Source organism: Protomyctophum bolini, assembly GCF_963924005.1.
Source record: "Protomyctophum bolini genome assembly, chromosome: 14".
In the NCBI taxonomy this organism is placed as follows: domain Eukaryota; kingdom Metazoa; phylum Chordata; class Actinopteri; order Myctophiformes; family Myctophidae; genus Protomyctophum; species Protomyctophum bolini.
This window is the reverse complement of record NC_137875.1, coordinates 17,829,579-17,846,550: the sequence shown is the minus strand read 5'-3', so window position 1 is coordinate 17,846,550 and position 16,972 is coordinate 17,829,579. Positions and strand designations below refer to the sequence as shown.

Here is a 16,972-nt window from a genome sequence, read left to right as displayed (position 1 = left end):
GTGATGCACATCAGCGTCGGAGAGTAACAGGCACTGTCAGATCAGTTACGCAACTTTTGGGAAATCGAATCCCTTGGAATCAACATGAAACGAAAGAAATGCATTCTGAGAAGGAAGACATGGCAGTGTATCCAATGCCGTGCATGCCTATTCCCACTATAGGCTGAGGAAGAAATGCCACTTGACAGTTTTCAAATCAGCCTCATGGTGGCGCTACAACAGGCCAAGTTGCGTCTCACACACACACACACACACACACACACACACACACACACACACACACACGCACACGCACGCGCGCGCGCACACACACACACACACACACACACACACACACACACACTCAAACCCAAACAAACATGTTTAAATTACTCCTAAACATTTTGCCAAACATCACACACTCTCCTATCCTCCAGAAGGGCACTTTTTCTAGTTAATTTCTGCATCTCTGGGCCCATTTAACCATATAATGCGCATGTTTAATCATTGGCACCGTTTCCATTGAGGTTCAATCATCCAGAAGATGAGAAGATAAAGGCATATAATAACATCAGTGCGTTAAAATGTGATCTAAAAGCACGCTAATATGTTTAAACTATAATACACGAAATTATAATTAAAATGACCGTAAAATACACGGACCCGTCACCCTACTACCAGTTCCTTTTACGCCACTGACTGTAGTGTCGCTTCTTTGGACCTTGCTTTCATAGACCCGGTTGCTTATTATTGCAAAATCTGGCAACAGTGCTTCCGTTGCTGTTTTTCCCCTTCCTTCCGCCTTCCTCCCTCCCGGCTCTCTCCTCTCTCTCTAGTCTCCAGCAGAAGCTGCGTGGTTGTTGTTGTCAACAGCCCATTTCACCACCTATTGACAGATTGGAACACTCCTCATCATGTCGTACCACGACCGCGACGAAGAAGTAGACACTAGCGTATGTGTTTCTTCCATTCCACATTTAAACGAGTCCATACAGAAAGTAACTAATGGTCAAGAAGGTGTCGTTAGCTAGTTGGCTAAGGTAGCGTGTTAGCTATAGCATCACCCGGCATGGAGGGTATATGTCTTATGATGATGATGAGGATTCGGAACCCATCTGTCAGCATGATCGTGACTGTCAAATTGTGTCAATACTGGGCAAATGTGTTTAAGATCTAAATCTAAACATTTGCCAGATCATTAACTACATTACAAGTTAAGCCTGAATATACTGACGTGCTAGCAGCAGTTCAGCTAACGCCAACATGAGCAAATAACAATAATATCAGCTGTGTATAATAATATCAGCATGTATTGTAAAATATGAATCTTGATTGACTGTGTGATTCTTTTATGTCTTCACAGTACGATCCCTATTCCTACACCTCGGGGGGGACCACCACTACCGCCACCACCAATGATTACGAAGGGCACACTGGTTTGTCAAATCATCTTTAAAAGTGACAGCTGTTATTGCAGTTTGCACTGGTGCAGTTTGTACTGTAGCCATTATGTGGCTCATTGATTTGTTTGTGGTCTTGTGTATGGCTGCAGGTGACCCCAAAGCAGACCTGGCCTACGAGAGTCGGCAGTATGAGCAGCAGACCTCCTACCACGTGATTCCAGAGGTGATCAAGAACTTCCTGCAGTATTTCCACAAAACCACCTCGGACCTGATTGACCAGAAGGTGTATGAGCTGCAGTCCAACCGCGTGTCCAGCGAGAGCATCGAACAGAAGATCTATGAGATCCAAGATGTCTATGAGAACAGGTACATGTTTCGTTTATCCATTTGTTGTATTGATCCTGCGTCCCTCAGTCCTAGCCCTAGAATGTCTGTGATCATACATATATTATCATATCATATATTCATGAATACACAGCCATAGATCACCCCTATCTGCTTTTGGCTGTGGCGCAACATGCGCAGCATAAATGTGCTTAAACGCTCCATTTGTACTTGCCCATTAAATAATTCCAAAGACTTGGAGTAAGATATAGTCCTCTACTTTCATATCAATGTGAAAGTTCTTGCACAAAACGGCTTTCTCTCCGGGCAAAGGGGCCCGGAATGACATCTGGACTGAATTTATCAAAACTTCCTTTGATCATCACAAACGCCATCAGGGAAACACAAACGTTAGGGGCACACAATTGGCAGGAGGTGTGATTAATTACCGGTAGTCTCCACAGGAATCCGTGGAGAACATTCCTAATTCAGCGGAGAACAATCCTTGATTCCGCGGCTTAGTTAATATTCCGCAGACATTAAACCTAAACCTAAAATTACCAGCAGCTGAGACAGTTATGTAGAGAAATCTGACAGGCATTCAAAAGGAACTAAAATGTCATGTTAACGTCCTGTAAGTAGACTTAAGGTCATTACACACTGGCGAATTAGCGACGCGATGCAAATAAGCGATCTTAAAATGCGAAATATTGCATGTTGCAGTTCGCCTGCGAATCTCTGCAAAATACGACACCAGAGCGAACAAATAAAGAGCGAAAACGGTCGCATTTTCGCACATTCGCCACTGATGTGGAAGCTTGCATGGACTTCAATTGGTTTTTTTTTAAATGCAAATTATTCGCACAAATATATCGCGCCGCTAATTCGACAGTGTGTAATGACCTTAAGGGCCGATTCATACTCCTATTTTACAGTTTCGGCGCTATAGTCCCAAAATGATTTCGGCTCGTCAGATATTTTCAGTATCACCGAAGACTCAGAGTAGAAACGTCCGTATCCCAGGAGTAAAAACGGCTTTGAAAGCGGTAAATTCACATATCGCAACGCACCTCCCGAGTCCCAACCCCCAAAAATGTAATTGGCCACCGACCCCCATCTGAAAATATGTTGTTCCAGGTACCCCCCAGATTAATTGTAATACGGTACCATTCTAAAACACTGTGGGCCTATTAATTGAGAAAATGTTACTGTTGTGCCTTGTATTCCGCGGATGGCAGAGAAATCCGTGGGTGATCTGTGGTAATTTCCAGACTTTCCACGATTGCGGAATTGTAGAATCCTGGGGGGGGTCTAACTGTTGTGCCAGTAATGACAGTAAAGCATAATGCTGTCATGTAATATAGCTTAATTGAATAACATCTGACGGTGCTGATGCTTGTAGTGCTGTATTGTTTGTGTTGAGGGTGTCTTCATACGGCCTCTTTTCTCCTCAGCTGGAACAAGCTTACTGACCGTTTCTTCAAGAATTCTCCTTGGCCAGAGGCTGAGGCTATTGCTTCTCTTGTTGGCAACGGTAAGTCTGTCACTGTTACATGCTGAAGTTGATTACATAATGACTTGTTAGATGTATATCATGATACATATGTGAGTGTGACTGTGAAGGACATTTGTGAAGGACATTTCACTACACCACTACATTCACTACTCGGATTATAGAACTATTATATATGTGACCAAGTTTAGCCAAAGTACATGGACATTGGAGTGGGTTGAGTGAAGAGTACTTTGAGAAGACGATGCGATATGATGGTCACTCTCCGGTATGACCGGATGGCAGAGACAGTGTATCACATTGTGACATGTTACATCCCTCTAGATGCTGTGTTCCTGATTCTTTACAAGGAGCTTTACTATAGACACATCTACGCCAAAGTCAGCGTGAGTGACCGACCGCTTGATGGAAGCACTTCTAAAATATCATCTTCATATGTCCCAAGGATCTTGCATTGTGAATACCTATATTTGATTTGTTTGCAAATTGTTTGATAACGCAGGGTGGACCGACTTTGGACCAGAGGTTTGAGTCATACTACAATTACTGCAATCTCTTCAACTACATTCTCAGTAAGTAATGCTCATCTTGCACTGCCAATACTTATGAATGAGTTTGTTCGTATGTGTTGAACTATGAGGAACGGGGTGTTTCTCAGCATGTATGGGTCCTCCCGGTGAAGCTCGTCACTGGCAGGTGAAAAGAACTTTATCTGTGGGGGAGGCATGTGGTTTCTATATCATCCCTAGGACCAACCAGTCCGACCAGCATAAGTCAGCAGTGACGAGATTGCATAAGTGTGTGGGGGGAAACGGGGTATTGTCATGACTAAATGAAGGAACAATAGAGAAAAAAAAGAGTTGCATACGTATGTCTTTGTCAACAGATGCCGATGGTCCCGCCCCCTTGGAACTACCCAACCAGTGGCTATGGGACATTATTGATGAGTTCATTTATCAGGTAAACTCAGTACATGCCGTTTATTAAGTCCATAGGTGTCGCTGTTGCACAGACCTCATTGCTTTGCCTCAGACGACCTAGATGGAGGATAGACAGACCTCATTGCTTTGCCTCTCAGACGACCTAGAATGATGGAGGCTAGGCAGACCTCATTGCTTTGCCTCTCAGACAACCTAGATGGAGGTTAGACAGACCTCATTGCTTTGCCTTTCAGACAACCTAGAGAGAGGCTAGGTCTAGGTTGCGCTAGACTCTTAGCGCAATGCGGCTGGCTCTGGTAGCTAGGATATTCTGGTCAAATCTTGATCAAGATTCAAGTTACTGTATTGTCTTTCTCGCCTGAAATGTTTTCACAAACATTCTTTTTTGTGTATTTTTAATCAGCAAGGTGACAGAGGGGTTGTTTACCCTGGCCGCTGTGTTGGATACGTTCTGGCACCACAGATTGATATCAGGCTGCTCACTCTATTGAGTAATTGGTGATCTTTTGGAACTTCTTCATAGCAGTGGTCTGCTATCAAGAAATAACAGACCATTTACATGTATGCCGTGATTAATCCATCAGAATTGAGAATTCAAGCCGTATATTATAAATATATAAATGCTTCTACAATGTCAGTCTAACAGCAAATTATAGTGGGATGTCTATTAGTAGCAAATGGGTGGGTTTAGCATATTGGTACAACTCAAGACACACAAGGAGTACAACCCTAACCAACAGGCATCTCGGTGTGAAAAAAGAAAGGGAAAAAAGGCGGTAGCAGAAATTGCACACATTTACCATTGTGCTGTTTTCCTGTCCAGTTCCAGTCCTTCAGCCAGTACCGCTGTAAGACGGCCAAGAAGTCAGAGGAAGAGATTGAGTTCTTGAGGAACAACCCAAAGATCTGGAACGTCCACAGTGTGCTCAATGTTCTGCACTCCCTGGTGGACAAGAGCAACATCAACCGTCAGCTGGAAGTCTACACCAGTGGAGGTAAGCACCCTCATGATGCCTCTTGTTGCCAGCCAAAACCTTGGGCTGAGTTTGATTGAACCAAAAAACATTTGTTTACAGAAAACCAACACAGAATATCCACTCAGACATACAAAATCTGGTGCGGGGTATACCATTATAAGCATTTTTCCAAGCGACGCCACCTAATCCAGTAGCAGAGACATACAGAAAGATATAATCACCAATAAATACATTCATACAATTTCAACATACTATAAAGGTAAAATGGCAAAGAACAACATGGGTACTATAGTTTTGTTCAGTTACAGTGCTATATGAGACTTGCTAACATACCCTGTTTTGGTACGTTCAGGAGATCCAGAGAGTGTTGCCGGAGAGTATGGCCGTCACTCCCTGTATAAGATGTTGGGCTACTTCAGCTTGGTTGGGCTGTTGAGGCTGCACTCTCTGCTTGGTGATTACTACCAGGCCATCAAAGTACTGGAGAACATTGAGTTGAACAAGAAGGTACCGTTTAGAACAGTGGTTCCCAAACCTTTTAGCTCAAGGCCCCAAAAAAGAAATCTGATGGTTGCCCATGACCCAAACTAGTGATAATAGCGGATCTACAAGCTCACAGCGCATCACTTCACGCTGCGTTATGAGCTTGTAGATTGGCTATTTTCACTAGTTTCATATATTATAGTTTTCTAATTTCTGGAATACATTTATTTTATTTCATGAAATTATGTAAAAGAAAATCATCGATTTTTGCTTTTTTGGGAATGTTTTTTTCTTTTACGATAATAAAAAACTAAAAGTAGGAAACAAAAAATAACATGTCTCGTCGCGACCCACCGTTTGCGAAACAGTGTTTTTTTTATTAAAAGAACACATTGTTGCTGATTCTTGCTTGATTGACGATGAAAATAGCAAGCGCTCACATATACAATGGCCCTGCTTTCTTCTCCCGCTCACATATTGTTTTTTCCTCTTATTCAGAGTATGTACTCTCGTGTGCCTGAGTGCCAGATCACCACGTACTACTATGTGGGCTTTGCCTACCTGATGATGAGGAGGTACCAGGACGCCATACGCGTCTTTGCGAACATCCTGCTCTACATCCAGAGGACCAGGAACATGTTCCAGAGGTCTACATACAAATATGAGATGGTCAGTCTGTGGATCTGCATGGCATTGTGGGTTTGGGTTAAGGTCAACTTAGGAGGATGGTTGTCTGTTGAAGGTTTAGCGAACATAAAGATTTCGGTTCTGTGCACATTTCGTTCTTGAAGACACTGTTGGTTGGTGTTTTTTTCTCTGGGGGTGCATACGTTGGTTAGGCATCCTAACAGTCCGACAGGCATTAGTCCGACATGCTGCTGACATGCGTTATAACCCGTGGCCAGTTATAACTCACCCGTGGCAGGTTTAAACTAACCTGTGGCTCCGGACATGCGTGGCAGGTTACAACTAACCAGTGGCAGCCTGGCAGGTTACCTGTGGCTTCCTGTGAGGGTTTGGGTTTTGGGTAGGGTGCCTGTCGGACTGTTACTACGTCGGAACAAACACCAGGCACTAAGGCAGTGTTTTGCTTAGAAACAAATTCAAGGAAAAACAGCGATGTATGAAATTACCATTTGTTTATTGTTCAAGTACTTCATCACTATACAATGCATGCATGCTGCAGACTACTACATTGTTTCTATTAAACATTATAGTTTATACAATATAGTAGACTTAATCTTGTACCTTTGGTTAGCTATAAGATAACTCGGCTATCTTTCTCCATGTTGTGTAGATCAACAAGCAAAATGAGCAGATGCACGGTCTGCTGGCCATCGCTCTCACCATGTATCCCATGCGCATTGACGAGAGCATCCACACACAGCTGAGAGAAAAGTACGGAGACAAGATGCTGAGAATGCAGAAGGGGTAAGGAAAAGACCATGCACTGAAAGGCCATGTCTTGTTTCTTTTCTGTCTGACATCTAAGATGTCCTAGATTAATTTGTCCAGGACTCAACAGTTGGTTTACTAAATATAAAATCGTACACATGCCATGCTCAGCCGACGCGGCCAACGGGATGCTAGCTGAAAGGCCATGAAGTCAAACCATCCGACACTACTTTGATGAAACTTGAACCCGCCGCCATGATGCCTCAGAATTCTTTAGGCTAACTAATTTGAGCATAACAGTGCAGCGCAGTTAAACGGGGCGTAGACCTGCATGAGAGCACACTACCCCGGGACCCCCACTGTACCCGTGGACCCCCACGCAGACTACCGCGGGGACCCCCACTGTACCCGCAGACCTCCATGCAGACTTACGCGGGGACCCCCACTGTACCCGCGGACCCCCACTGTACCCGCGGACCCCCACGCAGACTACCGCGGGGACCCCCACTGTACCCGCAGACCCCCATGCAGACTACCGCGGGGACCCCCACTGTACCCGCAGACCCCCACGCAGACTACCGCGGGGACCCCCACTGTACCCGCAGACCCCCACGCAGACTACCGCGGGGACCCCCACTGTACCCGCAGACCCCCACGCAGACTACCGCGGGGACCCCCGCGATTTTTACACATATGAGAGATGTTCTTTAATACCTGCCAAGCCAATGTCAACAGTACAACCGACAGCTGTGATATATAATTGTTTGGAGAATGGCCTACCTGAGTGTACAAATGGACCCATAACAGTCCATTTGTACATTCTCAGAATTTGTTATAAAAGCGTCCTTTGGTTCCATTTGTAGTAGGCTAAGCCTGTGTGTTTCCACACACATAAATACAGATGGACAAATTGATAAATTCTTGTTCCTGAGAGTGACGCACACAGGGAAAAGCAAAAAAGGGGGTTGGAACAGAGGATGTCTGTCGCGGGGAAAAGAAACTCCTCCATCAGTGTGTGCACTTCTCACAGAGTCGATTAGGCTATAATGATTGACGGGTGCAGCTGCATGCCCGTGCCTGCAGAGTGCGCTCATGCATGCGCTTTGGGAACATGCCTGCCTGTGCATTGTCCAGTGCAGTAGGGAACGTTCTCCTCATACATTCATATCTTGCTAAAGTGTATATAAGCTCTGTGGGATTTTGCGGGGGCCGCTGATTTTATCTTGACCGCCCGCCTGCAGGTATTTCAATGCCGCCCGCGCTGCAACATTTTGCGTTGGGTCCCGCGGCCTCCCGTTGCAACTCTCTAGTCAATATGACAAGAGCCACATGGATGCCACCTTATTACTAGACGGCATCATGTTGCATAACGATTAAGACCTTTATTGAAAAAAAGGAAGTACTGTAGATGGAGCATGATGGAAAGACATTACAGTCAAAGCAAAGTCAAGTATGGGTCCGTGTTAATTGTCTTATGTGTTGTGAGACCTGTGATTTTTCCTGTCCTTCTGCAGAGACCTGCAGGTGTTTGAAGAGCTGTTCAGCTTTGCCTGTCCCAAGTTCCTGTCGCCTGTGGTGCCCAACTATGACAACGTCCACCCCAACTACCACAAAGAGCCCTTCGCGCAGCAGCTGAAGGTGTTTGCTGAGGAGGTCCAGCAGCAGGCTCAGCTCTCCACCATCCGCAGGTACGACACTTATTCACTGGCTTTACTGTGTTGACTGAAGGGTTACTGTATTACCAGTAAGACGCGCAAACGCGGGAAGCGAACGCGGATCGTACATATTTAAGTTAAGTTATTTTTTTAAGTTAAGTTTTTAACTCAGCCATAACCATAAGGAGTCCTCAAAGCAGCTCCATATATGGGCACAAGTTGGACCACGCCATCACACTAATGTCACCATGACTCAGCCATAACCATATAAGGAGTCCCCAAAGCAGCTCCATATATGGGCACAAAAGCGTGACACACGGACGGACAGACAGACAGACATGATCTGCTAGGTCTCATAGTAAGTGCTCACTGCGTTCGCAAAAACCCATTCAGGAAGGGAAGCATTATGTTATACTTTAGCTATTGAAAAATAGCAGATCTACAAGCTCATAGCGTGGAACAGAGTTACACTACGCCGCACTATGAACTTGAAGATCTGCTATTTAAAAGGTTGAGCACCACTGACATAGAAACATAGGTTACTCAGAAAGAATCGGCCTCGGGTCTAAATGGGTTAAGACATTCCAAGGTGTATGCATGCGTTCAGATTTATTTGTAACATGCATTTACCATCGTTTTCTGCCCGAGAACCTCATTTTACACTCATTCCAGGGTTTATATGAATCTCATACGGTATATTAATGTAGTAATTACCAGGTTGAGAGTGAGTGTAATTGTTACTGGCAGTCTTAGTTCAATGTACTGTCAAAGTGTCGGTCACCACCCATATGCCATTACCCCAGGAAGGTTAAAAGATGTTCATAGTTATTTCCAAACATTGTACATTACTATATCTCTAACATCATTTTCTGTCCAGTTTCCTGAAGCTGTACACCACCATGCCAGTGGCTAAGCTGGCAGGGTTCCTGGACATGACGGAGCAGGAGTTCCGCATCCAGCTCCTGGTCTTCAAACATAAGATGAAGAACCTGGTGTGGACCAGTGGCATCTCCGCATTAGACGGAGAGTTCCAATCGGCCTCCGAGGTCGACTTTTACATTGACAAGGTGAGCAGTGAGTCAGTGTTGTTTTCGTCGACTAATACTATGACGAAAAATGTTTGCCGACTACCTTTTTCCACTGAGGAAAACTAAATGAAAACTAAGCTACGATGACTAGACTAAAATGTTCGGAAGGGACTTGTGGAAAAGAGATCCAGTATAAATCATTTTACAATTAGTTGCATGCTGAAAATAGCCGATCTACAAGCTCACATCAAGGCTGAGACTAAATCAACTGTAGATTTAGTTGACTAAAATCTTATGATATTTAAAACATTCCAGGTGACTAAAATGTGACTAAAGCTAAATGAAAACTATTCAAGAGACTATGACTAAAACTAAAATCTAAATCTGCTGCCAAAAACAACAGTAGTTTACTCAGAACTCAAAATTGATAAGACATGGGGCTTCGGTACTGTTAACTACCTTGTGGTATTTAATTGGTGGATATTGCTCAGCTAGTGTGGCACGGTAAATATTGATTGCGAACGCAGTGATTGCGAACGCAGTGAGCACTTACTATGAGACCTAGCAGATCATGTCTGTGTGTGTGTCTGTCCTGCTATCCAAATATGGAGTGTGTTGCATCAGCAATGACTCAGCTGAGCCCATATATGGGCACAAAAGGGGCCAGGTCCACTCAGCTCCATATATGGGCACAAAAGGGGCCAGGTCCACATATACAGTAACAGCGGGACAGACAGACATGATCTGCAGGGTCTCAGCTGCGTTCGCTTCCCGCGTTTGCGCGTCTTACTGGTTCAATTGCCATGCATCACATCAGATCACATGAGGTTGAGGTCTCCTGGTAACCATCCATCCAATACACTGTGCACGGCACATTGCACTGTTTATAGGTTGTCTCCTCAATGTGCGTTACGTGTGCAAGTTGTATAAAAGATAACTGTAATTTAATTAGCATAACTAGATGGGTGACACTGGCCTACTCGGGAATGATGCAAGTTTCTAAATGCATTCATAATGCATTCCTCATGTAACACCCGTAGTAGTGAGGTCTATTATAATGTCTTTTTACGTGGGGACGAATTTCGGGCCAAAAATATGCACCAGTGTGCAAGCTCCTCGCAGATCTTTCTGCTTCGTTCTAACCTACAATTATTTCAGACAGGCGTGGACATTAAATTTTGGTCCACAGACCAATTGCTGCCAATTAAAATCTATAACATCTGAACTTGTGTCTGTGTTTTGTCTTTCCATTGCATTTCCATAGGATATGATCCACATCGCGGACACCAAGGTCGCCCGTCGCTATGGAGACTTTTTCATCAGACAGATCCATAAATTTGAAGAGGTGAGAAATGATTGGACATGCTAATTTTCCTTTCCAGCTCGATTTGTCACCTGCTCACAGTGCCTAAACTACTAGTAACTGGTGTACTGACCATGGTATTACTGTGCTTAACTCATAGAATGCTGAAAGCGTTTTTAAACGTTTTATTATAGCCAAGCGCAAGAAGCGCATAACGTTTTTATACGTTTTATGGTCCAAAAAACGTTTTTTTATTGATTACTATAGTTCAACTATATTTGCGCCCGGACAACTCATAATGTAACACCGATCGGCTCTAAAAAGAGTTAAAACCCCCCCCTGCTGAAAAGAGGTGTTGGTCTGAGAAGCGTCTGGCACCGCCTATTGGTTGGTCTATGCGAGGACGTACGACGTACTGGAGACGGCCGTCCGGCATAGACCAACGCAGATGTCAGGGGATCTAAAATGGATGGGACAATGCTCTTGTTTGTGTGAATACACTCGATTCCCCCTCCCCTCCTGTTTCTACATGGTTTCTCCCGAGGGAGAATGGTGGGGGGGGGGGTCTCTTCCTCTTGGATCGCATTGGCAGTTCCCCCCCCACTCCCGAGTCCCCACTGCTTTCAACTGCAAGGCTTGCACGTTGCACTCTCATTCTCGGAACAAGATACAACGCGATTTGCTCTCTGCCCGTATATAAACCTGCAACGATCGGCATTTGATTTCATAACGTAACGTTTGCCAGACACATGTGGAGTTAGTCATGGACAGATTGCACATCATTTTCGAGGGCCCGCCATGATACGTTGGTCGCTGATCGCAAGCCGTACTGCTGCTGCGCTGCTCGCATCCAACCATCCAATCCATCCCCCTTTCTCGTTACAACAGGCTATTATAAACTCACCGTCGAGCAGCCTGCCCTGCACCTAATGTGATAAAATGAACGGCAGGACAAAATCGGATCGATTATTATCTGTCTATCAGCAACATACGGGTGTTTGTCTTGCAACGACAGGTGGTGCTTTCTCGTTTTTTTTCTTCCAAATACGTTGACGTGCTGCTTCTGCTGCTGCCGCATCCATCTCGTTGTTTTTCTTGTTTTTTTTTTTCCCAAACATGTCCAGACACAATCCGATCCAGTCTCGCGTCTCACCTTATAGATACGCGAGACTGGATCGATGAGGTTAGTGGTATGTCTGGACATGTTTGGAGCGGCACACGACAATCGACAATAATGTTGATTATGCAAGATCATTTCCTCAAAGCCTAGTTGCCCCCCCCCCCCCCGTTACTGCGATTGTTTGTAGCTCGAATCACAGAATGAGTTCAATGAGCGTAGGGAGAGGGCACATATGGGGCTACGATTGAAGAAAGTTTCCAAGTCCGTTTTATGATCAGATAATGTGCATCAAGACTCTCTGCTTTCATAAGAAAAAAACTAATACTGTAATTGCGAATGCAATGAGCACTTACTATGAGACCTAGCAGATCACGTCTGTCTGTCTGTCTGTCTGTCTGTCTGTGTGTGTGTGTGTGTGTGTGTGTGTGTGTGTCTGTCTGTCCCGCTTACTGTATATGTGGACCTGGCCCTTTTGTGCCCATATATGGAGCTGAGTGATTTGTGAGTCATGGTGACATGAGTGTGATGGCGTGGTCCTGCTTTGGGGACTCCTTATATGGTTATGGCTGAGTCATGGTGACATGAGTGTGATGGCGTCTTTTGTGACCATATATGGAGCTGGCGTGGTCCAAGCACTAACTATGACACCCTGCAGATCATGTCTGTAATTTATTCTAATTGTTATTGCAATTTACGATCTGCGTTCGCCTTCCGCGTTCGCGCGTCTTACTCGTAATAATAAAAATCACACCCCTGTGAAGTGAGCAGTGCAATGTTGTGAAGTGAGCAGTGCAACATTGCACTGCTCACTTCACTGGGGTGTGATTTCTATTATTATTACAGTATTAGTATTTTTCTTATGAAAGCAGAGAGTATTCTGTTTCATACGGTATATAGTATGTACATGTCGCTATAGGCCTTATTTTGTGAATATTTAGTTGTTAGGTCCATGCTCTCTAAAATTATCTTTTTCAGAGAACTTTAGAGATGGCATGGGCCTGAATAACTATTATTCACAAAATAAGGCCTATAGCGACATGTACATACTATATACCGTATGAAACAGTCGACTCTCTGCTTTCATAAGAAAAATACTAATACTGTAATAATAATAAAAATCACACCCCTGTGAAGTGAGCAGTGCAATTGCACTGCTCACTTCACAGGGGTGTGATTTTTCTGGGTGGTATTTTTCTTATGAAAGCAGAGAGTCTACTGTTTCATACGGTATATAGTATGTACATGTCGCTATAGGCCTTATTTTGTGAATAATAGTTCTTCGGGTCCATGCCTTCTCTAAAGTTCTCTGGTGGGCGCAAGCTGCATTCAATAGCCAATTAGTGACAAACTGTATATGTGTACAATGTGTACTGTTTTCCTCCTAAAAGTAGACATTCAGGGCTTTCATTCGGTATATGGTTTGTATAGGATATTATTTGTGCTCAATTTTATATCGGTCTTTTGAACTAAAAAAACTGAACTGAAATGTCTGTCAACTTCAGGCCTCCATATCTCTGTTGTTTTTTTTCACAAGCAGCGTGCAGGCAAAAGCAGGTGTTAGAAAAAGGTCAATATCTCCAGAATGGAAGATGGTAGAATCATAATCTTTTTTTTAAATTGAAGTGGACAAGTTGGGCTTTCTTTTTATTTATGCGATTGTGATTCTCGCTATAAGAGGCCCCTCGCTGTGGGCCCCCCAAAAAGTTCAAAAAGCCCATGTTAAGCCTTCAGCACCAGTAAGCCATGGTCCGCTAGAACCTGTAGCAGTCAATGTGTTAACTGACCAGCGAACTGGCCTGACCTGAACCCCACAGAGAATCTCGGTTGTATTGTCAAGAGGAAGGTGTGAGACATGAGACTCAACAATACAAATGCATTTACGGCTGTTATCAAAGCAAACCTGGGCTTCCATAACACCTCAACAGTGACAAAGGCTGATCATCTCCATGCCACGCCACATTGATGAAATAATCTGTTTAAAAGTAGCCCAGACCAAGTATTGACTGCATTCATATACTTTTCAGATGGTCGACATTTCTTGTTTAAAAGAAGAATTTTTTTTTAGTGGTCTCGTAAAATATTCAAATTTGTCGAGAAAGGATTTTTGGATTTTCATGAGCTGTACACCATAATCATCTAAATTAAAACAAAAAAAGGTTTTAAATACTTTATGCACAATGAATTGAGAATATATGAAAGTTTCACTTTTTTAATTATATTAGGGAAAAGAATGAACTGTTTGTTGGGGTCCTTGGCACGAAAAAGTTTGAGAACCACTGATTTAGAAGGCATTTGTAGAATCGGCCTTAGGTTTTAATGGGTTAAATCAGTGTGTTTCCACGAGTGTTGCTTGAGGGGGTTCCAGGTGGTCCCTAGGTAAAGGATGGAGAGTTGGTTACCAAATGGACCCCTTATAGATAACTCTTGAAGAGCGTGAAATGAAACCAAATTAACCTGTAATGGTCCATTTGGTTTAATTTGCTCTCAAGAGCATCTGCATTACTTAATTTACAAGAAGTCTACACAATTTACCAACATCAATACAGAACGGAATTGTGTCCAAAACATTTATCCAATGACAACAACATATTCTTTAGTTTTGGGCCCGAGAGGCTAAATGTCATCAAATGGTGGTCCGTGGCTCAAATCCGGGAATAAATAATGGGCCTTATATGAAAAGGGTTGAAACCCAGAGTGGAGCAATCCCTGGCTACAGTATCCTCGGCCTGATGGTTTATATTTGCATATTTTGTCCCTGCAGTTGAACAGGACGTTGAAGAAGATGCCAGCAGCAACTGGAAGCAGCAGCACCAGCAGCTCTGCTGCTGCGACGACGACGACGACAACAGCAGCAGCATCCACCACCCGAGCAGTCTGAGAGACCTTACTTCCACAGACTGCTATTATTGATGCAACGTTTTCTATGTAATCTGGTTACAATAAAATGGGCGTAGAGAAGTGCTGGAAACATTCTGTCTTTATTTTTTTCAAGACAACCAGCAATGGGTACCGTAGAAGGCTCCCATTTGATTTTGTCTCTGACACATCTAGGGACCGCAATCTCATTCAAAGATTTTCCTAGCAGCTTTGTCATTGGTCGATTTGCCTGTCCGCTTCCTGATTGGTTAGTCATTGCGACCGGGTTCTTTTTCGACCTTCTAGGAACATCTTTGAATGCAGATTGTGGCCCCTAGATGTGTCACAGAGACTACAGCGGTTCTACCCATTGCTGGCTGTCTGAATACCAAAAAAAAAGTCATTACATTTTTTGACATTGCTTATAGCAGCTTTAATGAGTACTATTAAAATGTTTTTAGTTTTACATTTTATTCTAATGTCCAATGTATTTGTAGAAGTCAACAACTATTAGGCTATTAAAGGCATTTGAAATTAAATACAAATTTCAATTACTATCTACAGTGCTGCTGAATTAGTTTAATTTTTGTTAGAAACAGACTATCAAATATGAGGGAGTGACTGTCATAATCATAAACAATACAGTCAGAGACACCTCCCGATAATATCGCAGAGACAGTTTGTTTAGTTTGGCTTAAAATGCTTACATGCGACAATTTTAAGATGACACTGCCTTTGCAACAGATTATTTTTGAAGGGCGCTAGCGCCTTATATGCACAGTTTTGTGTGTGATTTTGCATTAAAAATAAGTTTTAATATATTAGATTTTTTTTACCTATTAAGGATTAATCCAATATTTGATTATTCAGAGTCAACCCATCTCTATTGAAGACACATTGCTTAGTTTTCTTTTTACTACTGGCTGGGTGATTTAAAATCAAACAAGAACTTCTTGGATTGTTATTTTCATAGCTGTTCCACTAAAGAGCACTTGATGTTGAATGAACCATTGGATTCATGCAGCACTTCCTCCTCTTGTTATAAACAGGCGGGATGATGGACCTTTCAGTTACGGGGGAGTGATTAACAGCTAGCGTTCACTCTTGTTTCATTATTAGCCCAGGTCCAGTCGGATTTGGGGTTCATAGATGGCGATAAGCAGCATGATACCGAAACCCAGCAATATGCCAGCATTCTGCAGCAGGCAGAAACCCCACCGACTGAAGCCGTGGTCCCCAGCATCATTATGTATTATATCTGGTAGCATGTCCACCAGGGCCACATAGAGAAAAAGTCCAGCAGTGAAAGGAAAGATCCATACGACTATGTTCTCATAGTAGTGTCCAATTCCAATGCCGATCACCATGCCCACATAGGCAAACATGGCCGACAACAGATTGTAGAGGATAGCCTGGCGCACTTTCATACCCGCCTTCAACAGCACCGCAAAGTCACCCAGTTCATGAGGCAGTTCATGGCAGAAGATGGCTAGAGAGGTACTGAGGCCACTGGACAAGCCATCAGTAAAGGCAGCACCTATTGCCAGGCCATCAGTGAAGTTGTGCAGGCCGTCTCCCATGAGAACCATCCAGGCCAGTGTGGCGATCCCAGCCTGTTGGATGTTCTCCTGGGAGTAGCAGTGGTTGCGTGGCTGCTGATTCTGGGAGTGGTGGTGGTTCAGGATGTGGTTGTATTTGTGATGTTGATGCGTGGGCCCCACGGCGGTACTCTTCACTGTGTTATGGAGGTTGTTCTCACAGTCATCCTCCGTGTAGGCAGAACTGGGGATCACAGTGATGTCGACTGACACCGGTGGTGGGTGGGGCAGAGCCAACATCTCCTGCCCGTCTTCGCTGATGCCCATTCTGTCGCAGGTCACTGAGGGGTCACCCTTGTTGTGTTTCTTGTCATTGTACATCTTTCTGCCCAGAGTCAGCATGTGTTCCATGAGCAACATGAAGTTGATTCCTGCCAACACCGTCAGACCCTTCCAC

General features: G+C 43.9%; 2 protein-coding genes across 2 annotated transcripts in view; both read left to right on the top strand.

Annotated features, from left to right (window-relative positions):
* dact2 (dishevelled-binding antagonist of beta-catenin 2) overlaps positions 1-16,972 on the top strand; it is a 249,936-nt gene that overhangs the window by 220,106 nt on the left and 12,858 nt on the right. The window lies entirely within an intron of this gene.
* On the top strand, positions 767-15,083 carry eif3s6ip (eukaryotic translation initiation factor 3, subunit 6 interacting protein). The gene is made up of 15 exons (XM_080781834.1): positions 767-932; positions 1,343-1,415; positions 1,532-1,748; positions 3,161-3,240; positions 3,544-3,605; positions 3,722-3,791; positions 4,106-4,179; positions 4,984-5,155; positions 5,490-5,644; positions 6,119-6,289; positions 6,918-7,051; positions 8,530-8,703; positions 9,548-9,737; positions 10,963-11,043; positions 14,883-15,083. Exons 1-15 carry the CDS (start codon positions 894-896, stop codon positions 14,997-14,999), a joined length of 1,809 nt encoding a protein of 602 aa, XP_080637960.1. The 5' UTR covers positions 767-893; the 3' UTR covers positions 15,000-15,083.

Excerpts from the sequence above, each read along its gene's own strand:
- eif3s6ip (XM_080781834.1), top strand. The coding sequence starts at position 894 with ATGTCGTACCACGACCGCGACGAAGAAGTAGACACTAGC. Across the intron at positions 933-1,342 it reads ACGAAGAAGTAGACACTAGC|TACGATCCCTATTCCTACAC; the intron begins GTATGTGTTTCT and ends ATGTCTTCACAG. Across the intron at positions 3,606-3,721 it reads ACATCTACGCCAAAGTCAGC|GGTGGACCGACTTTGGACCA; the intron begins GTGAGTGACCGA and ends TTGATAACGCAG.